General features: G+C 43.1%; 1 protein-coding gene across 7 annotated transcripts in view; it reads left to right on the top strand.

Annotated features, from left to right (window-relative positions):
- The first annotated feature begins 548 nt into the window (after window positions 1–548).
- atp2b1a (ATPase plasma membrane Ca2+ transporting 1a) overlaps window positions 549–24,266 on the top strand; it is a 47,190-nt gene continuing 23,472 nt past the window's right edge. For 6 of the 7 annotated variants that reach the window (XM_036149296.1, XM_036149295.1, XM_012850459.3 and 3 more), the window contains exons 1-2: window positions 549–664; window positions 16,616–17,130. In XM_036149296.1, coding sequence (XP_036005189.1) covers window positions 16,938–17,130 — 193 coding nt within the window. In that variant the 5' untranslated portion in view covers window positions 549–664; window positions 16,616–16,937. Of the gene's footprint in view, window positions 665–707; window positions 823–16,615; window positions 17,131–24,266 lie in introns of those variants that run through there. The other variant, XM_021309514.2, reaches the window with a different exon arrangement.

Here is a 24,266-nt window from a genome sequence, read left to right as displayed (position 1 = left end):
CAGCAGTTCAGAAATTTAAAAAGTTGAATGGTGTACTACCCTTCCTGTTTTTTGTTTTAATTATATATATTTTGTGATTTCTCATCTGAGGTGGGTTGTTATTCTTGCTATCAAATAAATGGCAATAAAAAACGTCAAACAAAGAGACAATAATAAGATAACATATAATTTCACAAATAAACCTTTGAGATCAAACCCAAATCATCTTTGGTATATTTACCTGCATGACCCATAAGAAGCTTTCTGTAAAGTCAAGTGTTTTTACCTAAGACATTATTATTATTATTACTTTTTCTGTTTATTATTTTGGCTTACTAATTATTTTTAATATTATCTGTGTTCATTGGGTAAAAAAAAAACCTGTGCTCCAGTTATTGGATATTTTTCATAGTTTTTATAGAATAAAAAATATACATTCCTGTGTTCCGCATTTAGTAACGTGATCCCATTTCAAATACTGCACCAGCGGTTTCCTGCCTGGTGATGAGCGCGTGTCGGAGGGGAGCCATCTTGACCCGTTCGGGCGGCACGAGGGTTTGGTCGTGGCTGTGACAACGCAGTGGGCGGGGCCTTACCTCAGATCAGGGCAGAGAGTCTAGTCTTTGGTGAGACTGAGGGGGAGTGAAGAGAGAAACGGACAGGGATTGCTCTCCAGAGAACGGGAGTAAGTATATTTTTCGGGTCTATTTCTTCACTAGGGTGACAGAACGATCACGTGATAAGAGAGGCTTCCAGCTGTCCGGAGGCTGCATTTAAAACCGGGAGCTGTAAAAATCTTCATTTTGGGCGTGCAGTGATCAGCGAGGGCCAGCGTCTGAAAGGGTAACTGCTTACTGTACCGAAGCTAACACCGTTAGCTATCGTTATAACTCGGTTTGATAGTGACATTGGGCGTTACATTTGCCAACCCCAGGTGGCTAGTAGTAATCGGGGATGCTGCCATCTTCCATTTGCTTGTGCTTAATTTTACGTGACACCTACTCGGCTCTGGTATAAGTTTTTTTTTTTTTGGCTTGTCAATCAATAAGAAGCACATTTTTTTTTGGGAGTATGTGTGCATTTCCCTCTTTACAACCAGTATAGGCTAAAGCATGGGAGCTAGCGGGCTAACGCGGTGAACGTCAGCCAGGAACGGTGTGTTTTTTTTTTTTTGAACGTGTGCTGGAGAGCGAACTCGCCACGCTCAGGCTCGCTTGCTTTAACGGTTCGTTAACCGTATAGCTGTTTTTTTTTTTTTTTTTAGCTGAAGCGGAACGTCTTCCGCGATGGACGGAGGTTTGGAGCGATTCAACGCCGGGTTTCTCGGTGCAACGTCAATTTATATAACGGCGACGCCGGGAGAGTGTTTATGCTAAATGGGGACCGTTTCGCCGTTCGCTGGGAATCGGGGGTTGGAGGGGGACGGGACGGTGTTGGCGTGGATTCCTCGTGCAGGGCAAGTCCTTGCAGCTGTCTGTCACCCCACTGCGGCCGCGCTAAACCTGTTCTCACACAGGCACAATTAACGGTCGTTTATTTATTTATTTATTTTTTACCGGCAACACCGTCTTAACCCACACCCTCGTTGTCAGAGCCGTCCGGTTTTATCCGTTTTTTTCCCCCCCGTTCTTTTCTTCGGCTCACCGGAATCGACCGTTATTTAGCGGCGGTCGGCCCCCTTGGAAACGGCACACGCGCTCGCTCGCTCGCGCTACGAGGCAGCCGCCGCGACAACTTCTTGCAACTCGATGGAAGCGGAGGAGGTACCGTGGAGGTTTTTATCTGTCGGAATTGAAACGGACTCCCGCCACCGGGCACCTTTTTGGTGTGCGGTTGAAGGGATCACTCCTCATCCAATTAAAAAGCACCCGGGCTTTGCTGCACAGCGCCAGCGGTGTCCCCCCCATGCGTTTCCACGGCGGAGCAAGGCTTTTGTGGAATACATGTATTCATTAATCTTTTTTTATTTTATTTTTATTAATGTTTTTTTTTTATTGTGAGATTTTAGCCTGAAATTGGGTTCTAACTTGAGCTTTGGTTATTAAATGACCAGTCGTCCTAGAGTGCAGTGGTTATCAGTGGACTCATTGCATAATTTTTAATGGAAGCCAAGCCAGCGTGTATTGTTGGAGGTTATATTGTCAAGAGGAGGGGGGGGTCTGATTTAGACACAACTGTTTTCCAAGAATAGCTTTCAAGTTCACCAAGTGAGTGCTGTTTCATCGGGTGTCCTGCTTTCCTTCTTTGCAGTTATTTAAAGTTTGTGTAATGATTTACTCAAATCTTCATACAGGATCCTCTGAGCCCTTTGACCTCACACTGTCTCTATCACTCAACAGTGCCAAACGTATCCCTTTTTTGTTGTTGTTGTTCTTACTTGCGGTACAATTTCTTTCATTGTGGCTCACAAAGGGAGAACTCTGCTCGCCTCGGCCGATTTTAAAACGACGGCAGTGGGCCCACTTGTCGTTTTTTTCCTCGGTTCGCAACGCACAGAGAAGGATCCTTTGACCCATTTAGTTGTGTGGCTCGGTTTCTGCACGTACGCGTGTGCCGGTATCAAGCTTGGAGACTCGATTACTTCTAATGTGAACCTTTTTGTTTTGGAAATTACTCGCCACAGAAACGTGAGTTAGGGGACTTACCAAACGATCGGTTTGGAGTACGATGGCGGTCATAATGTTTTGTCTGGACTTTAGGCTGGTGGGGAATGTCGAAGGGATAACCTTGAGGGGAAAAGTGCAGCAGTTGCAGTGGATTAAAAACAGAAATTGAAACGAATGTGTAGAATGATCTAAGTGCTTTTTTTTAAAACAAAAATGATTATTCACACTATGTTAATGGAATCTAACCTAGATCACTGTAGGTTTAATGTCATCTGTAGCAGTATGTTTAGTTCTGATTTTGATACAGTCTGAAGCATGGGTGTCCAATGTGTGGAGCGGGGGCCATTTGTGGCCCTCTGAATGATCTTGTGCGGCCCCTGACTGCAAGTCACCACAGGCAGTTGATAAGTCGCAGCAAGCATTTTAGCAGAGAGTGACCAACATCTTTTTCTTTTTGTTAAGAATACCCTACGACAGTTGACCCAGAAATTCCAGAAATGCATATGCCTTTCTTTTTTTTTTTTTTAAAGCAAAAGCTGGTGCGTTTCAGATCTAACATGAATTACAGATCCGTTTTCCACAAACATCAGACCAGTTTGTTTATTTGATTAATATAGAATAGGTTATTTTGTTGAGCATGTAAAAGCAAAGCAAAAGCACCCAATGAGATTTTTATTTTTTATTTTTTATTTTTTTTTATTTAAAGGTAATGTTTTTGTGGCCCGTCAATACGTTCCACTTTATTATTCCGGCCCGTGTAAGAAAACATTTAGGCACCACTAAAGCAAAGATAGACTATAAACCCCATAAATGTAGATTAGAAGTGCTTATTGGGCAAAATGATACACCTTTTTTGTTGTTTTAACAGTTTGCACAACTATGGAAGCTGCTTTTTACTGATTAGTTAGTTCAGCCATCTGCTCAGGTAGCACAAGCCTGACCCTGTTCATAGGCTGGCATCTGGAGTGTCAAAATGGCCCTGCGTTAATTAGACTTACTGTCCTACTGTCTGTTTTTTTACAACCGGATTTACCTTTTGAACAGCAAAAACCGCCTTTTTTCTGTAGGTGTGGGGGGCCTTCTTTCAGCCAGCTGACAGTCAGTGCACATGCAGCATACGGTCAGGGAAGCATCCAGTTGCCGAACATTTTTTTTTCTTATCTGATTAAAAAGGCTTTGTATCGTAGGAATGCTTGGACTGAAAATTGGAGTCGTTTTGAAACTGAAATACCGAATTTTTCGGACTATGAGGCGCCATTAAAAATCCTTAAATCTTCTCAAAAATTAACGGTGCACCTTTATATACGATTACCTTTATGCTTACTGGCTGATTTTATGGGGTACAATGCGCTTAAAAATCTGTTAGTGTAAGTACGACTTTAGTTAGCAACGAAGCCGCTCCGATCAATGGATGTTTGGAGCATTACGGTACACTGTGTCACTACCTGGTCGCACCCCCCTGAGCTGTCTACAAGACTGCCTGACTGTAATGTCAGCACTACAAGCGCATTCATGTAAAGGCCCCCACATATTCTCGGGTGTAGTTCACTCCGCAGAGGTCCGCGTGCACTAAAGGCGGACTCCACGCACACAGGTACGTGCACAGCTCAATTTTTTACGATTTCTCAGTGGCAAGAAGTCTTTCCGTCAAACTGTGACGCGCGGCATCACGGTCCCTCTCTGTTCTCGCTGACAGGTGTGCGATGGGAGCCTGCTGGGAAAGAAATGGCTCTAGGAGCTCAGCTAGCTACTCACACATTTTAGCATCTGTTCCACCGCTTCGTCCCATTGGCAGAACGTGTGGGAATTGGAGGAATTTGCCACAGGAAATGTTAGGCAACAGTACGCTGGACCATGAAGGGTAAAACATGGAGTGGAGTCAGCGCAGCTCACCGTATGCGCACAGTACGCTCAAGTATGTGGGAGCCTTTAGGCCCGGAGTACGTGCTAGCAGCGATAAACCTAGTAAGTTAATACAATCTAAAAGTTACGTTTGTTTTGTTATGTTAGAAACAGGCCGCTGTAGTACTCTGTTTTCTCGACAGAGCCAGATAGACAGCTGTGTACGGAGTGATATTACACATTTGAGAAGAATATTCAGTGCGCCTTATAATCCGAAAAATAAGGTAGTTTAAAAGTTAATGGCAGGGTACAGGTAACCAAAGAAGATGATTTTACTAGTCTGGATCAGTCTTTATCTCCCATTTTGTCCCGTTCTTTGGTTTTGTACCCACAAATAAGTGCGTTTGTAGTAGTAAACGTTACATATCCGTTTATTTTGTTTTGTGGTTCAGTGTTTTATTAATCATTCAATATATTTTCAACTTATTATAATATGGCAAATTCTGACCTGCGATCAAAAACCCAAAATAACTTGATGCCAACCTCTGCTGGTCGATATTATAATCAGACCACATTCCTTACAGCAGACGAGTGGAACATAGCGGCGTAGCTCAAGTCTTTGGTTATCAAAGCTGTCACAAAATATCCCACTGGAAAGCATAAATGGACACAAAGTGTATGCAAAAAGAAAACGAGGTCTGACACAAAACAACGACATAGGTGCAAATGGTCAAATTGACTAGAACTTAGATTTATGCCAATCTAAAAAAAAGAATTCTTCTCTGTAAAGATGTTTAGATGATTTACAGAACAGATTATTTTTATTTATTCTCTTTTGCATTAATTTCAGTTTTAGGGTTTCCTTTCTGCCAGACGGCTCTCACTCTTCCAGCAGCGTTCAGGTGGTTGATGAGGTCGTGTCTTACCGTCACGTCTCATGCCGGAGTCAAAACACGACGTGAAAAACCATCAACAGAAAATAAAAGTAACTCCGAAGTGCTAGGTAACGGGTCCCGGCTTCAAAAAACGTGGTCGTTTTTTTTAGGAATAAGGGGACACTGAGTCATGCAAACCAGCCCATGGAAACTAAACATAGCGTGTTGTTGTGCCATGACATGGAATGTATTTATGATCTCATGTGCTCCTTTTGCTTATCTATCGCTGGAGACGGCAGGGCCAAGGTTATTCCAAGCAGTTGTATTATGTTACACGTCTTTCAAGTTTCCCTCTGCTGCTCATTCATTCAGACCGATCTTAACGTACGGCTGTGGGCTGCAGAGGCTCGTCTGCAGGGGCTTTTTTTTTTTTTTACGGTTTTTGGTATGCAAAGGCTTACACTGACAAATCGGAATGATTAATGAAGCTCCTGATTCATTCGAAGACGTTTTGGTTTTAAATCATTGTTTTTGGGGTTTTTTTTGTGTGTTTTTTTTTTTTTTTTTTTTTTTTTTTACTGCATATCTATTTAAAAAATCTATTTTGGGAGGGGAAAAAAAGTGGAGAAGGTCAGGATGTAACAGAATTCGAGCCCTTTTCAAATTATTTAACAAAAAAAAAAAAAGTCTCTAAAAGGTTAAGTTTATGAGTTTTTCTCAAATATTTCTAGTAGTGTGTCGGATAATGCCAAAGTGTTTAGAAAGCCCTTCCTGTGTGAGCTGTCAGGCGGAGCGGCCATCGCAGCCATCGCAGCGTTGGATTAGTTTCACTAGGTGATATACTGAGTGCAGGTGGCTCTTTTAAATCCTCTGTGTGGAGTCGGGGGTGTTGTCCGCCTGAATGGGCATTTAGCATTTGTGACGCGCTCGCATGCAGTCTGTCGTGCCGCAGGGCTCAGGGCTGCTCGCTGTTGTCCCCCCCCCCCTCCTTACTAGTGTTGTTGGGTTTCAAGAAATCGGTCCGAAGCTGACGTTTCAGACGAGCGAAGGAAAAAAAAAAAAGTGACGTTGCTGGACTGAGATGATCAAAGCAACAAAGGCAGATTAGTTGGAACGTTTGAAACGCCTCCAGTTCTGCGACCTTGGGACTGCCAGCGACTTCGCAAAGAGAGAGGAGCTGCCTCTGGACGTCACATGACAGCCAATCAAAGGCCGCATCCTACAAACATGACGGCTGCATGGCAGAACCAGGGTGCTACGGTGGCCCTGTTGGCTCTACCGAAGTGATGCTTGTCCTCCACCCAGCACTTAGCAGGGTCCGGCCCCCATTAGATTGTTGGAGTTAGCGTTGCCCCGCTGGAGTAAAGCAACCCCCCCCAAACCATGACACTTCCAGCGCCGTGCTTCACAGTTAGGCTTTCCTGGATTGTTCTGTAGGGTTAGATTTTAGACTCATCTGGTGCAAGAATATTATTAGAGCTTATTTTTGTCGTCTACCCTCTCTCTGGCAAACGTTAGTCTGGGCTGCATGCTTCTTCTTTTTTTTGGGTGTTTTCTTCTTGTATTTCTTTGTAGAGAGCAAAGGTTTGCTCTGTTCACACCTCACATGGTCAGTCGCTCTCTGATTTTACAGTAGCAGAAGCCCGCTGTAGGTCCCCTGATGACATTTTAGGGTTTGTGAAGACTGTTTTCAGCATCTTGCAGCGTGCACTGGGGGTGACCGTGCGTTGACGGCTCCACCTGAGCGTGGCGGCAGTCGTATGGGATTTCCATCCACGTGTAAATTATTTTTCAACTGGCTCCTCTGCTTTTACAATAAACCGGACTCTCGCTACAACCGGGTGTCTGAGGTTTAAACAGGGCACACTGCAAAAACAGAACTAAAAATAAGTAAGAATTTCTTGAAATTAGTGTATTTTTCCTTGATTAGAGCAGGTAAATAAGACTATTTGCCAATGGAATAAGATTTTTGCACTTGAAATAAGATGATGGAGATGAATTGTTCCTATTTTAAGTGCAGGATGTCTAATTATGTTATTTTAGAGATGAATTGTTCCTGTTAAGTGCAAAAATCTCATTCTATTGGCAAATAGTCTTATCTACCTGTTCTAATCAAGGAAAAATACACTCATTTCAAGAAATTTTTACTTAATTTTAGTTCCCTTTTTCAGTGCAAAAACTCTGACGAGATGTTGTTTGTACCTTTTATGTGATAAGTCCATGTAATTATGCCTCATCTTCATTATTTATTTTAAAATTTTATTCTCTTCTTGAGCATACTGATGATATTTAAACGGGATAACTGCCAGATCAGGAAATATTTTGCTCACACCACGTCTTAATTCAGGTCAACTAGTTTAAAAGGGGAGATTTTTAACCCGTTTTTAGGGAGCAATTGCATGTTTCTCAGAGAAGAGAGGTGCTGGGCAGCGCCGCATGTGTTGCCGCTGACGCCTCTGACTGCGCTTCCTCATCGACCGGCGGCCTGACAGCGTTCCAGGGCTGTGTGGAGCCTCCAGTCTTCAGGGCGATGTAGCACTATTAGCTGCAAGGAGGGCCGGGTGTCTCTGCTTGTGCCCTCCACATTTACATGGCGTGACCCAGTTCAGCTGCGCGAGGAAGGGGGGGTCTGGGCGTTGCTAAAAATACCACATCTCGCATTAGGCAGCTCCTCTGCAGAGGGATCCCTAGAATCGCTGTCCTCGACTTCCATCGAGTTGTTGGCACGTGGAGGCCTTCAAACTGCCAGAGGGTTTCCTTAGGGTGGATAGGAAGACCACGGCCGTCCTATCTATTGGCTTCCTCATGCGCAGCCTCTGGGTGGAGGTTTCAGCGAGCGTCCGACGCGCCATAACGACGTCAAATAGCCACAAGTCTCTGCTCCTCGGGAGCGATCGTCTCACTGCGTCGCTGCTGCAGCGTGGCGAGGGTGTTAACTGTAGCCGCTGCCGTTCAACCACGCCGCGCCAGCTGTTGGCTTGGAGATCCAATCACAGTGATTTTCTGCTGTTGTGACACGTGACCCCCGCCCGGCAGCCCTGAACCGCAGCAGCGCAGCAAATGTTGGCACTTCTTCGTCTCGGCATTGTTGGCGCTCGTAAAGCGTGATGATGTAAAATCAGGCGGTTCAAGTAGGGAAGAAACGAACCTTACCGTGGGCTGCTCTACTTCTGGTTCACTGGCAGACGCCTGAGAAATCATTCGGTGGTCAATGAAACCAGGAAGAACGCTTTTTTTTCTTTTTTTTTTTTTTACCTGAAGGTGTGAGTTTTCAAACGTTTAATGGAAGTTGTGAATAAAATGTGCTAACATTTTTTTACACCTCACAAAAAAAACACTATAAATTTATCAATGTCTATCTATGTACGAAGGAGTTTTCTAATATTCAAAATATATTCCTAGATACATGCGCTGAAGGGTGGAACACTTAAAAAAAGAGAGTAATTTACCTGGACAAGTATTCCACCCCCTCTGTGTGGTAAACGGCCGAACCAAAGTAAGAGGTAATGAGTCGGTCTAGAAACCATTTCAACCTGCTGATGAAATGATCTGTTATGGATAAAGACCACCAGGCCACACTAGATTGTACTGCATAAACGGAATGAATTTATGATGGTAAGGTTTAGTATACACAAACCGTGCGACCTGACGTTGAAGCCTTTTATCCAAAATGGAAAACGAGAAAATATTCTTGCTGCTGAATGGCCCCAAGTGTAGAAGCGTTCTTTCAGCCAGCTGAGCGGCAGCGTGCAGCAACGGTGGGGGCAGGCGCCGCGCTGTCATCGCTCGTTGTTCCTAACTGCTGGAGAAAACCTAAGTCACTGTGGCAGTTTTCCTGCCACCTCACCGTTGGGACTTTAAGCCCCAGAGACGCAATTTTGGAACATTTTTAGCAGTTTTGAAACACCTGCTGAGTAAAACTATAGTAGAACCTGATACTGGTAACCGGTCCGTGCCGACCCAGCGGCAAAATGTTTTACATTTACCTGCAGCTTTAATAGTTGGTCCACTAGCAAGATGGAACAAAAGACTGCTTTAAATATTTCCAAATGGCGTTGGCTGGAAACGGACCAAGCAAACCAGCTTTTAATAATAACGTGCCTCTGAAACGTTTGTCCCCCTTACAGATGTCTTTATGAATTAACTGTGATTAAACTACTTTTTCTTTTTTTTTTTTTAAAGCTGGGCTCAATTTTTACAAGCCAAACCCAGGCCTGAGTATTACCAGACCATAATAAATACATTAAACAGAACCTCTGAGGGCTGAAAGATCTCTACAGGAAAGGAGAATGTTCCCACTTTGGTTAACCTACAGGACGAAGAGCCAGGCCAACCCCGAATCCCTCAAAAAAAAAAAAAGTTCTGGAGTGTCCTAGTCAAAGCCCGGGCTACAATCCAGTCCAGCTCCTGTATGACCTGGAACACGCTGGAGGCTTTCATGCTCGGAAACCATCCAGCGCGGCTGAATTAAAACCGTTCTACAACAGTGAGCGGGACCCAGATTCCTCAGTGTGGATGTTGTAAAGACTGCCAGTTATAACAAACTCTTGGTGTCGCTTGTTGCTGCTTTGTCCAGCATTGAAGTTTGTTTAATCTGAAACATTTAAACACTTTTTTCCCCCGTCCCCCACCTCACTGTAGCTTTGCGAGAGGAGCTGTGGCGTTCTAAATGGGCCCGATTTTCATTCGGAAAGATTTTAGACCAAACTTGCATTAATAAGTCCCAACGTAGAGTCAAAGCAGGGGTTGCTTCTTTTGTCGTTTTGGACCCATCACCCTGTTCAGTTGCTCGAACCTTGTGGCTAGGTGTCGGACGCTAGCGTACATTTGTCATTTGATGTTACAATGAGATTATTATAATTTTTTTTTAACAATCTGTTGGGTTTTAGTTAAAGAAGCACATTTGTTCCAAAGCAGCTAATTGCTTTTACATCAATACGTTTCGCTGAACCTTTTGACCAAGAACGTTGTATAAAAGGCCGCATTGTACTTTCATTAGATTTGCACTTGGAGACGGGCTTTTCATGCTCGGTCCAATTGAGTTTCATATGAGTCTTCCCTTTCACGGCTAATGCTATTTGCCCAACCGGACATATTGCATCATAGTCCTACTGAGCCGATGCGGGCACGCATGTTAACAATCCGAGCCTCGGAGATGAACCATCAATGATCCAAATAATTTGAGGCCACATGGCAGAGAATTATAGTCCGCTGCTGAATTGGCATGTCCCTCGCGTTCTTTAATGTTCTTGTAGACGTGCGTGGTTCTCTCCACGCACAACACTTGGGAGGGCAGGAGTACTGCGTTTCATAACGCCCCTATCGGCATGAGTTTATTTATATTCTGTTTTTAGACGGGGGTTGTGTGAACGCCATATGAAAGGGAGCCGTCTCTCGCTGCCAGAGCAATTCTGAATTTTAAAGGAATTCTCCGCAGTCCAGCCAAGTTAGCAGGACGTCACGTCGGTTGCAGTAAAAGCTACGTTTCAGTCTCTAAGCAATGCTGATGCTGTGTGGTCCCCAACTTGTGTTGCTGTCCATGTACTCATGCCAAAGGGATGTTTTTTTTTTTTTTTTTTTTATCACTCAAACCCCTCATCTCATTGAAATGTTTATCCAATTGTCTTGTATTGTGATCAGCAGGTCAGACACTTGAAAACCCTGTTTCCTTCCCTGTTGATTGAATTCATCAAAACTGACTTTTTTCAGTCCGTAATGCATGTCAACAAACACCATGTTATTTTAGTACCTATATTAAGGAACTTGGAGTTTTCTATATATACTTATTAATTTTACCTTCAACTTAAAAGGTAAAATTAACACAGATGAGGTTGGATGGTTTAAGAAATCTAAACTTAGATTTAGACTTAAGAAAAGACCGAAATTAGTATTTCTAGTACATTTTTCTTGGAATAACGTCAAACTACAAATTGTTATTCTGGGCAATAAAAAGAAAAGCACTGAGGCTTTTCTAATTCCCAGTTTTCTTAAAGACGAACACATAAAGGAGGAAGAAGAAGTGTGCTTTGATGGTGGTAGCAGGTTTGAATTCAAAGGAAAATGAAGGAATTAGAAGATTATGGCCCTTCATGCATCACAGTCCCTAACAACTTAATTAAACTAAAAATAGTTGGCGTTCTTGATTTTAGATGCATTTAATGAAGAAAAAGTATTAGCCCTGCTGGTCAAAAAGGATCAAAGGAAAACTGACTAAGTGATCTCTGACCGTCTGATTGGACCATCTTTCTAATGAATACGACCAAGTTTTAAATTGCTCCTCAAATTCAGTTTAAAGGAAACAGAAATTGCAAATCCTGCCCTGCAATTCATAATACTTCTCAGGAAAAAGATGGACAAAAGTTCCCTTTGCTCAAACATGCTCATAACTGCAGGAAGTCAACAACAACTGATCAGAAACGCGTTTATGTCCAGAGAAAGCTTGATGTCTGTCTGCCTTCATCGATTCCTTCCTGGATCAAGTGGTTGACTTAATATTTTTCTGTCCAGCCTTGATTAAATTCCAGCGCTCTTACCACCTAGAAGTACAGTGTTGAAAAAGCGCTCCCAATGTTTTCAGATAAGAAATGAAATACTTTCCTTTCTCTTTAGACCTTTTCTAGAAATGTCCAGCGGGCGTCTTTGCCAAAGTCTCTCTGATTACTGTATATATTGACCAACGCTTGCCTGCACTGTGTGAAAACAGTTCTTATCTATGTGGTTATGGTGAATGAATCGACCTCATTGTGGTGGACTAAGCAGCAGTGGAGAAAGGCGTCTGTTTTAGAGTAGGATCTGTCCATGTAGGCATTCATGGAGCTGCCTCCTGCTGCAGGTAGTCTGAAGAAGGCAATCGCACTGCAGGGAGGCTTCAGGGTTTTCTGATTCTGAATTTACTTATTGAAGTGACGAGCCTCTAACATAAAACGGTTGTCTTGTTATTGTCTCTGGCTGTTTATTTATGTGGTCTCAGGGGTGATAAACCTCTTGTGAAGGGAATATCCTGTTTGGTAGAAGGGTGAGGTGGAAAAAAAAACCTCATTTGTAATGTAAAATTGATGTCGGATTTCATGCTGGTAAGTGGTATGATATGCGAGTGGTAGGGAAAACATATTGTAGATTAGAGCAGAGGTTGGTGGAATATGTAAATTGTACAATAGCTTTACGGTCCAGGGTTTCCTCAAAGGAAAGGATGTTCCCTGTATCGGGTCTGACGGGCTTGACTTCTGTTCTAGGTGATCTAGACTTTGGTTTTGCTGAGATGCATTTATCTGCTTAAGCTTAGCAGTCTGAAGGTTTTGAGACCCTTGTAGGACAACCTACTAACCTGATTCAAAAAAAAATATTACATTGATCATTCCCAACTTAAAAAAAAAATCTCCTTTCTAGGCCAGCTAGTTACAAGGAAAATATCAGACAATATTACTAAAATTTGCAACGTCAGTTATGGATTATATTTAACCCACATTTTCCAACACACTTCATTATTTAACATTATACGATGTCTCTACTATTCTGTAGTGTAACATTTATCCCAGGTATTTTTAGAAGTGATGCATCTATGTTCAGTGTTATGAGATGTCTCTTGTCAGTCGCACAACAAAACATGTGAGCTCAAACGGCTGTTTCACAGGTTCACTTTTCCGACTCGTTGCCATCCATGCAGTAAGCGCGTGGAGCACGACCGACGGTTTTCTGTTAAAATCTTTAGTGTCTTTGCGCTGACGCTGAGCTCCGCGAAGTTCCTCCTCATTCAGTGTCTGTTGCTTTAACTTCTGTGTTGGGTTTCTTACTAAATTTAAAGAGGAGGCCGAGAGAACGGTCTCTCAGCATTTTAAGAAACCACAGCGAAAACTGAAGGTAAATATACTTTTGTCATAACTAAAAATGACAAAACACTTTGAGAGGCTTTATGTTGCATGTGACCTAAAGGGTAGAAACACTTCAACATTACCTTTGGTGTTTTTAAAAGGGTTAAACACCGACGTCTGCAAAACTTTGGCCGTTCCGTTTGTAATAGGTTTTAGTAGAAACTGTATTTGTTGTTGAAAAGACAAATACTTTTTTCCTCACTTTTCTTAGTTTTTAAATTAACCCCTTAATCAGGTCACATACAGATACTTCTGTATAAAGAGGTGAGAGTGCAGTTGAGAGAAAAATCCTTGATCTGTTCAGACTTAAAGCTGAAAACTGTCTACTCTTGACGTGAGAAGGGAAACGCATCAGTGTCTAGAACATGTTTATTAAAAGTATAAAAGCATATTAGGGCTACAAACTGGTTGAATTGAAAATGTTATGAACTCGTCCTGCCAGTTGCCAAAAATGTGGGCTGTCATTACGTTTGTGCCGTTTCCAGAACTGAGATGTTTCTGCAGTTTTTCTACTAGCAGACGGTTTGTGGATTCTTGCTTACTAAAAGGTTTTGAGGGGCTTGACAGTTTGGGGCCTCCGTTGCCGCGTTTATTTTCCCTTCCGGAGTGCCGTAGGAGGTTCTGAACAGGCAGCAGGTCTACACAGACAGACAGACAGGCAGGCCGGTTTAGGATTCAGTCCAGTGTGGCTCGCCATTGTCTTCACAAAACAGGCAAGGCCTTGTCTAAAACCAAGAAGCCATCTGGAAGGCAGCGACTGCCGCTCCACAACCTGTGCATCGTGCCGTGTGGACGGTGTCTTCCCAGATGCCCCGGTTCCAAAGAGTCTGTGTGCGAAGTGACCATCAGACACCTTGACCTCTATAATAATAGGCCAGATGCTCTGCTGTCTTTTTAGCCTGACGTTTGAACTGTGTTTCCATAAAAAAGTAGAAATTTCCCTTTTTATTTTATACTAAATGAGCTTTAGCTGAAGCATTTCTACTGTGTTTCCTAAATGCAGAATTTCCACTCACAGTTGAGCTTTACCCTCCTTTAGCAGATGCAAAGGTTTAAGCAGAATGTTTAATATCCTTTTTTGTTTCACACATCAAACGTGTAAGTCTTTTAAATAGTTTGGAAATTGATTAAAAAAAAAAAAGGAAAAAAAAGAGGATGTTCTTTTAAAAATATTTGCATTTCTTCAAATGAGCTTCCCGTTTGACCTTTGGAAACAATAGGAAACACAAGTTGGCCTGTATAAGGCTCTTATAGTGAAATAGGGACACGTATATAAGTTGCCAAGAAGCTTGATCGCTGTGTTGCATATCTGAGAAGGATTTATTTTTTATTCTTCTCAGCTCAAGAGAACTGTCTGAATGCAGTTTACGCTGCCACGGTTTAGATTTGCAAAGACCTTCGCAGCACCGATTTGTTGACTGACACAGAAGCATACGCTGTTATTTTCTGCGTTCCATTTCGACAAGGCTTCCTGATCTTAAACATTCTCCAAAGATAAACGAAGGCGGTTAAAGAGGAGCCCCTTAAACATGAGCTGCAGGGCATATCCTACTGAAAAACAAAAAAACACATTCTCCACCAAATTCCCGACGGGCTCCGCGAGAACGTTATTATAAGAATTCAGAAGCCGAATATTAAAGGTGGTCCAAACATGAATCTGTTTGAAGATAGGAAAACATTAACTTGTTTTCCTATCTTTCGGGTTCACAGACAAACAGCTGGGCATGCTCAGCAAAACAGTGGAAATTATTACTGGGTCTCCTGACAGCATTGCCTGGGGGAGGCACGCATGAAACGTATCGGCGCTTCCACACAATCCTCCAAAACTCTGTAATGCGCTTTAGCATTAGAGACTCCTTAACGTGAACAGGCTCCTCTCTGTGGGTAATAGGTGAGACTGATGAATACAAAAAGGGTCATCAGCGTCTGTGCCGTCTAATGAAACATTCATGCTGTTAAACCCTAACTTTTTATTTTTTTTTTCTCTTAAATGTTGCCATTTTTCTTTTGATTCATGGTGTGATCATGAGTTCATGAAAGAAGCTCTTTGAATGAACTGGATCAAAGCTGCAGCTTAGCCAGTCGTCTTTCTACATCGTTCAGGTAGAGTGTATTGCTCAATACTCCCATTTGCGCACCAAGTTTTAGGCTCTTCCTCCATAATGTGTGTAGAACGCCACATTATTTCATGCAGATTTAAATATGCCACGTAAATGTGACATTTACATCCTTCGTACCTTTTTATTTACTTGCTACGTGCTTGTGTTTTTATATTGCTTTAACAGTGGTTAAGTGTTGTTTCAGAGCTGGAAGTGGTGTTTTGCTGCAGGACGGATCTCCCTCCGTGCAACGAGGAAAAAAAAAAAAAAAAAAAGTATAACCTCAATCTGAGGAAGCCCGTTGCAGTTCCTGTATCTCTAATTAATATTCCAGGCTCTTCAAAACAAAGTTATTACCATAGTATCGAACGCGTTGTTGACATGTTGTAGAGTCCCAGTCATCGCCACCATGGCGATCCCGTGTCTGTGTAGAAGGCAGTCGCCCCGCTCTTTTTATTTTTTTATTTGTTTGCATTTCTAAACGCATCTCCTTTCCTTCAGTTTTTACTCTAGGTTCTGAAAGGATTTGATGACGAAGAACAAATTCAATTTATCTTGTGGGGATATCGGTCATTATCAGCAAACACAACATCCTGGTAAATTTTAACCAATCCTCAGTCGGAGGCAAAAACCGGTTCACCTGAAGAAAGAGACCCACTAACTGGATTTGGTGAAACGAGGATTAAAACAGGAAGCTGCGCTGTAACCTTACACACACATGTGCGTGAATGACCCATGTCACCTTAATAACTCATTTAAATGTTGTTCTGTAGACTAATATAGACTCTTCCTAATCGGAGCTTTTTACATGTCAAATGTTGAAAGAAGAGAAGCAGTTACTGTTTAATTGAAGCGCTCGGGACCTGTGGCGGTGTTAGATCTGGGAGAAGTGTCTCACGCCAAGTTATTTCAACCCAGAATGAGTATTTGTTATTTAATACGTTTAGATCAGTGGGAAAGTGAGTACATTTTATTAAACTCCATGTGTCAATGAGGATTTCTGAGTGTATTTGATAAATCTAGATCTCAAATTCAAGGCACGCGTTGACCTGGACTGAATCATTACGGATTACGTCCTGCAAAATCCAGTCTGATTCTGTTTGTGAAAACGACAAAGAGATTCACTGTTTTCTTTTACTGAAAAATCATCTCCTTTTATATTGCTCTCTAAATATCCAACGTGTTTTTAAATGTTTTCAAAGATGCAGGAGAGCTTCAGACTGTCCGACGGGTGTACATTTATTTTATTTCCATCGTAGTCTGCAAATATATCACCAACCTCCTGCGTGTAAATGACATTTTTCCACGTTATTGTCCACTTAAGAGTCTCTACTCTTCTCTTCCAGATCCGCATGCAAGGCGATCTCCGGCTCGGCGGACGTTCTCCAGTCACCATGAGCGATTAGGACCGCCGCTCTCCAAGGGATATAATGGCTTTTTTTGTAATAGCCCCACACTACCATCTGACATGTGACACCAGCTGCCTGTGAAGGGGCCCCGTCAGCTGTTTATGGGAACCGTCGGTGTCTCTGCACTCCTGAGGACTGAAGTTTTTTTTGGCTTTCTTTTCTTCCTAAAGCACAACACTTTCCCCCTTTAAGCCCCACTGTCGGGTCAGAGCAGCGGCGCTTTGCGGGAGACTCGGGGTTGGCAGCGGAGGGCAAGGCGATGGCGAACAACTCGTACAGTGGGGTGAAGAACTCCCTGGTGGAGGCCAACCACGATGGGGAGTTTGGCTGCACGCTCAAGGAACTGCGCTCCTTGATGGAGCTGCGGGGTGCCGAGGCGATAGGCAAACTCGGCGAATGTTACGGAGACGCCCACGGACTCTGCAACCGTTTAAAAACGTCGCCTTCAGACGGTACAGTATGAGCTCTTCTGTGTTTCAGCACCGCTAGAGCGACACGGGCGCCTGCAAGTGTCCCGAAAGGGGGCGTCGTCGCTACGTTTAGTTTATTCACCACACCGTACCGGTTATTTCACCATACCGTACAACAGTTGATACTTTTTAAAAAAAAAAAAACATTGAGCCTTTAGAAGAATCCCACTGGGATGCGTTTGCCCCCCTCCCTCCCCACCTCTGTCTGAATTTGTCTCTCTGTAGACGGCCCTGCTTAATCGTCAGCATGACCTTGACTGAACTCGTATGGGAGGGGATTTTCAGTTTGATCCCAGATTAAAACGGCACCACATATTCACTGTCACAGCAACGGTCGGCCGTAAGCAGCGCCTCAAAGCAAGGAAAAAAAGAGAAAAGAAAAAAAAAACCCTCTTCCTGGCCTTCATCAACGACGGCGTAATGTGATAAATACAGTGCTTCACTGCGGCGGAAAACATTCCTCACCGCCGCTACGCTCATTAGCTTACTTTGCGAATCTTGACCTTTCATTTATTGATGGTGGAAGCGGTGCGCCCTGTTTACGTTTCGCCGTTCCGATCAGCCGAGGAGTCTGGGAGGCGTGCGGAGGGGCGGGGAGGAGGGGGGGACCAGGAATTTAGTGGCTGAGAGGGTGTGAGTTGTCTAAACATGCAGCTGTGTCGTGTTGCTGAACGTATAGCGCCGGCATATTGCTAACATAAGTCCCACAGCTTGTTTTGTCAATGCGGTGGTCGTCATCTGCTCACAGAGCATACAGGTGGAGCTTGGTTAATTACAATGTTATTAAAAATTCATTTCTCTAATTATACATGCATTTTTTTAACTCAGATTTATTAAGTATGGGCATTTTCTTTCTCTCTAAAGTTTTATTTGTTAAAGCTTACGGCTAATGAAGACCCCCAAAAAAGAAAGATGAAAGGTGAATTAAGCCACTTTATTACATAAAGGGAATTTTAATTATGGTACATTATGTGAGCTTAATACTTAAGTGGGGCTGCTTTTCCATGAAATGACGACATCAGTGCATCGTCACATAACGGCAGTAAGCCTTGTGGCTCTGCTGAGGTTCTCTTTCATTTTCCTCCTGATTCTAACCTTTATTTATTTATTTATTTATTTATTTTTATTAAATGCAGAATGTCATCTGAGTAGATGACCTGAACCACTGTCCTACGGTTCCCTCCCGTTTCTCCTTGCCCCAGGTAGGATGGTTCTGAAGTCGTCCGGTTTAATGATTAGCTTTGCTCAACTTTCACTTCGTTTGTGTTTGGATACAAAACTCTGAAGAGCCAGCTTCTTCATCAATGGCTTTTTGTGGCTTAATAAACCCCCGTTAGTGGAACAGTCAGTCAGCTGAGACGGTGGCTCCTGTGTGCTTCCAGTATTCCTGTGATGAGGGAATCGACGGTCCTGATGCACGTCGTCCAGACTCATTCAGACCCAAGAATCATGTAAAGTCTCTGTTTTTTGTGCGCGCCCGCGGACCAAACGCGTCAGTCCTTCCCCGTTTTTTCCTCGGCCCTTACAGTTCGTAGTGGTGACGTCGCATTGGTGGGTCAGCTTGAACCCCCACATTCAGTGTCGACTTCTCAGTCAATCTCCAGCTGCAATAAACCTGTTGACCATGTGACAAAAGCAGGATCTGTAAGCTGCACACATCCGTCTCATGTAATCTTGACATTTTCCCAGACTAAATCTGGGCTTTTCCTCAGCTGTGATCCAGTCCAGTTTATTTATAAAGCACATTTAAAAAATGGCAAATGATTGAACCACAGTGCTGTAGATAGAATCTGACATAAAACAATCTTAGGCACACGTCGCACAAAAGAAACACTCTAATTCTGTAAAATGAACAGAATTAAAGGCTAAAAATATTAACTTGCCCTCTTTTTACACCCTTTCATAATTTTCAGTTAAACTGTTCAAGTAAATAAAATCATCATTAAGAGAAGTCTACTAGAAATCTTGTTTCGAAAGTCAACAAATTGTTGAATTGGCTTATTTAGAGCACCACAAATAGGTTTCATTTTTTAGATTGACTCATATTTCTAATTTATTTATTTACTTTTATATATATAATTTGAGTATTTTAGCCACTGTCTAAATCTAATCCTGGGTTAAGGCTACTATTCCGTCTGGACATTTGATACTCTTTAAATCATGTTTCTTCTGACCACAGGTTGTGTTGCAGCTGCAGAGTTCTGACTAGTTCCAGTCCGTTTATTCATCGCGGGTGTGGGGAAATTAAGGCATCATGCAAGATTATAAAGGCTTGACAATTGAAAAGGGATTTCTAATTAGTTGGTCAGTCAGTTCCCAAAGCTCCTGAGCCAATCTTTTGCTAATCCTTCACATTTCCAGGCTGTTTTTTCTTTTTTAAATCCAGTGTATGATTGAGCTGCTCAGGCTGTGTAGATCTATGGAACTTGAGTTTTTTTTATCTACATTTATATTTATTTATTTTCTTCCAAAGACCAAGATTTTTAAGCGGGACTTAACGTTATTCCTTCCCCCTCAAAAAAGCGAGATGTCTCATGAAATGGTGCTAATTTAACTGTGATTGCACTAAATGGGTATTTCACATAGCGGTGCTCTAAGGAAACCATTCTCTTAACTTTAAATTTTGCTTATTCTTCATATCATTTAATCTTGTGTGCTAACCTGGCATCTTCTGTCTCCTCGTTTTTTTTTGCCTGAATTTCCCTACTGTGGGACAACAATTGTATTTTACCTCTGTCCGCTGGTACGAGACTCTCACTGCAGTAATACCACGGTTATGACTACATTTCAACAAAACATGATCTGTTTTCATTCAAAACAGAAAAGATGAAGTTAGTCCTTCCTCTGCTACGGCGAGGTTAAGCGATTTGTTATATTACTATTTGCAGCAAGATGCAGAACAGATGGGGGAGGGGGGACGTTTTTATCGCACATTTCTACCCCTTTTTTGCCGTTAAACTCTTTAAACGGTAATAAAAGCGTAGCATGCGGACAGTAGCCGGTTAATTGGTCGCGCTGCGGCTTGCCAACCTGCTCCCCCCCTCCCACTCAGGACACGTTGGTCATAGCTTTAGGAGCGCTACGATAATGAGGACCCCGAGAAATGCTGCTTCATGTTTCAGAGCCGCTGCCTGTCACGGTTTCTCCTGCCGAGAAAGTTGTCCAACAGCTGAACGCGTCCTCCATGTGAGACCCAGACAAGCGAGGTCGTCTCCCTTCAGCCAGTTGATCAGCGATGTTAATGGTTTTTAAGATGTCAACGTGGGCTGTAAAATCGCAAGCGTCGCAGGGCCGGCTAAAAACGTCGGTACGCGTTGTCCTGCCTGCTGGCCTGACAGGACCTCACCACTCGACTTCCTCTAGGTGCTAAAGGCGCTGGTTGTACCGCTCGGGTTTCAGCTTGGCCTCTGTGCTCCATTGTTCCATGAGCGGGGCTTTAAATACCAATACATTTCAATGGGGAACTAATGTTTTAAAGTCAGCTGTTGTGTGGAGCTCAACGAGTGGAACTGGTACGTTGTGGAAGCCGTCGGTCTGAAGGAACCGTGTCTGACCTGAGGGGCAGAAAGAGCATGTTTGGTTATCTGTAAATAAATCCATAATCACACTTTTATTATCGGTTGATTATACCTGGCTGTCCCTTTTCCTCCGCTTCACATTAACCCTCTAGAAAGATTCTTGATCCTCGCTTACGGTGGTCGGGCTGGTCTTGTCAACGTATGATAAAAGCGGGTTCCTTGTATCTGTTGCTCCAGAAACCCACCCCCACCCACCCAGTCAGTGTGAAGGTCTGTTAAATGGCGGTTTGCACAGCTGTAGTTCAGCCATCAGGTCTGAATTTAAAAATGTGACTTTTGACTGAGCGAAGAGCTAAAATCCAGAAGCCGCATCTGAACCTGAAAGTGTTTAAACAACTGTAATGGGGAAAAACAAGTCCACTCTTGTTGTGTTCACAGGATTCAAGAAGGAACGTTTCAGCCAATCTAATGGATTTGATCATGAAAATCAGTTTGCTGTAGTTCCTTTTTTTTTTTTTTTTTTTTTTTTTTTTTTTTTTTTTTTTTTTTTTTAAAGAGGAGTACAGGATTGTAGCAACACAAAGAATGACATCAGCAATGACCTTGGTGACACAATGTTGCTGTTCATAAATTTGGGAAGTCCATCAACCCTCGGTGAGACAGAGTTTCCACAAGTGGAAAACATGTTACAGTTTTCCAGCTCTCTCAGGTATGAAGTCACAGCAAAGTAATCCCCAAGTTCAGACCCTGCAAAACTAAGAGGCTGATTTATATCTAAAAAAACAAAAAACAAAACTATAATTCATGAGGGTGCAATTTTAAAAACAGTTTTTTTTTTTTTTAATAGGTGTGCATTTGTGCCACCTGCTGTGCAGCCTTTAGGATTCTGAATTTTAGAGAATTACTGTGCAGTGACCTTTCAGTCGGGATTATTAGTCTCGCACAGATTTTGGAGTTTGAAGATTTGCACGATTGTTGATAATAAATGACATGTTGGCATCTATTAGGTTTGGGCCACATCCATATTTTTTCCCTACACCAGTGAATCTTTAACATAAATACATGTACGTTCTGCATCAGGTTTCCTCTGTGTCTGATTAGCAGCAATCCAGTTGGGCAATCATTTTTTTTTCTTCCAGTGCGTTGCCCAAAGCCTCCACCGTTAAAGTCTGTTTTTATCCGAGGTGTCTGCCTTGAACTTTTTCCTTACGGGTTTTTGTTCAGGCAGCGTCCCTCTGTACTCCGTGCTGCAGACACTAGAGCTGGAGAGTCAGTCCAGAAAACGTTAAGGAGGAATTTACATCTCCATTGATCAGAGGCTCTCTGTTACCCAGCGAGCGCTGCTTCTTCTAGTTTTCCCTTGTTTATTGTTAAAAAGCCGCGTCTCCATGTTTTGGTTCATGTTCTAGCTTTCGCTGCTTCCAATTTCCTTCTAGTTTTCGGTGAAAGCTGCTGTTAAGTTTGCTTGAGTTTTTAAAATGCATCGACAGTGTTGGCGTGAGACGAGATCTGGGTCTTGGCCTTTTGAAGAAATTGTCAGAAAAGCAGTTTAAAGGGATCGCCCGTTAGTAAAAGGAGTGTGCTCGGGCATCATTAGAGTGGGTTTTCTTTTATTATTTGATTATTTTTACCTCACAACACAGAACTTTAAAAAGTAATATTGTTACACAGCAGGAATGCCAGTAGAAGAAGAGTTAACAGGGAGTACTTTTAACACAAAGTAACAGTTTCCACGATTATCTGCACTAGGTCATAAGAGCCTAAACCTGGGATCGATCGGATGGATTTAAATCTTCTAGAAGCAGATAAACGCTAAATGACAAGTCCTAAAGGGTGTACTTAATTACATGCTGATTTTTTTTTCGTGTAGAGCTGCACATTTTGCAGGTTTCTGGTCCTCCCACAGACCAAAACCAGCTGGATCATATTACTGGTCTGATGGACTGCTGACACCAGGCACAGAAAATGGATGGATGGATGGATGGAGAAATGAGACTTTTTCCTGTGGAATAATTCCTCCCAACGCCTCACTCTGGACTAAAATCACCTTCCTCTGTTGGATCAGCAGAGAGGCCGTGTCTGACTTTAAGCGGCTCACGATCGGCCGTTCGAGGACTAAAAACGAGGCTCCAAGGCCGGACGCTGTTCTGTCGTCGCCGCTTGTGTAACCGGTGGAGCGATAACACCTTGCTCACGCTGTCACTTGTATTTATTGCTCTAATACAAAGGGAAAACGGGGTGTAAAATTAAACTGGGTATTGGCTGTCAGCACGTTTTCATTAGAGGCAAACGGAATTAAAGAAGATGGTGAGAGACAGCCAGGGAGCTGCAACAGGCAGCTGAGAGGGAGAAAACTTGGCTGCGTGCTTCTTTTTTTTTTCAGTTTTTTTTTTTTCTCTCTCTCCCTGCTGGTGAGTCATCGCTCCTCTAACCTCCTTTAGAAAAGTGTTAGTAATTGCTTATAATTTCAAACGAACCATGCAACCAGCAATGCGGGATTCGTTTTTAGTTTTAAGAGACGTGATTGAAGTGAGCGGATTTAAAAAGTGGGATATAAAAAAAAAAAAAGAGGGAAGAGGCAGAGGCGTGCTAATGTCGCTTCCGATCTGAAAGTGAAACGCAGCCTGGCGTTGCCTCCAGCGGGGCACGCGTTGCTGGATGAGGACCCCACGCTTGTGCCTCCTTGCTGCTGGGTGACTGAAAAGAGATTAGCCAGTTGGTCATGCTGCAAACTTTGATGTTGGATATACGCTGTTAAAAACAATTAATCAGTATAATATCCAGTCAAACATCTTGAATATAGACCTGGCCAGGTCAGTTGTGTGTAGAGGGTTAATCAGTGTCAACTGGGACACCAAAGAGGCAACAATGAAAAAACCTCAAAAACAGGAGACCAAACCTTTTTCTTTTTAGTTTCCTTTTTTACTGCTTTCCAGTAGTCCTTAAGCCGGACCGCTATCTGCTCCATTTGTGCAAGAAGGAACCGGACGAGTACGATGTGACCTCCTGTGGGCCGCTGGCGTGAACGCGTCTGACCAATCCATTAGAAACAGACACCTGGAGGCTGGTCTGAGGGCCCGGTGTCCTCCAGTAGGCCCGGTACTCACTACCTGACACCGTGGAGCTTGTCTGGCATTTCCCAGCGAACACCTGAGTCAGCAGGTTTGGCGCTGGTACCTCGTTCTCTTCTCTGATGAGAGCAGAGAAGAGAACAGACTTGGACGGATCTCTGCCTGGAACGTTATTCAGCATGATGGGTTTGCTGTTGGACCCTTCGCTTCGCTGGTGCTGTGGATTCTGGGTTCCTGCCGGCGCACGTTGATGACCGGCCTCCAATAACGAGAATACGAGGGCGGTTCCTGGAGGCCGAACAAACCGATACCATCTCCATGCTCCTCTGACCCAAATCCAACAGAACATCTCTGGGACAGCAGAGAGGTGCATGCAAATGTGTGTGCGTACATCAAGTTTAAAGCCTTTCATAGCTTTGGACACTTTCTGTATTTTCCTCTGCGTATTTTTTTTCCACTCCCCGTCTCCCTTTTAGAACCGATAGCTGCTCTTGGCCTCCATGTATCAGCAGCAGAGGCTATCATTAGC

The sequence above is a fragment of the Fundulus heteroclitus genome, chromosome 17 (assembly GCF_011125445.2).
Source record: "Fundulus heteroclitus isolate FHET01 chromosome 17, MU-UCD_Fhet_4.1, whole genome shotgun sequence".
In the NCBI taxonomy this organism is placed as follows: Eukaryota; Metazoa; Chordata; class Actinopteri; order Cyprinodontiformes; family Fundulidae; genus Fundulus; species Fundulus heteroclitus.
Note: the sequence above shows the minus strand (reverse complement) of the source record. Positions and strands in the feature narration are given on the sequence as shown.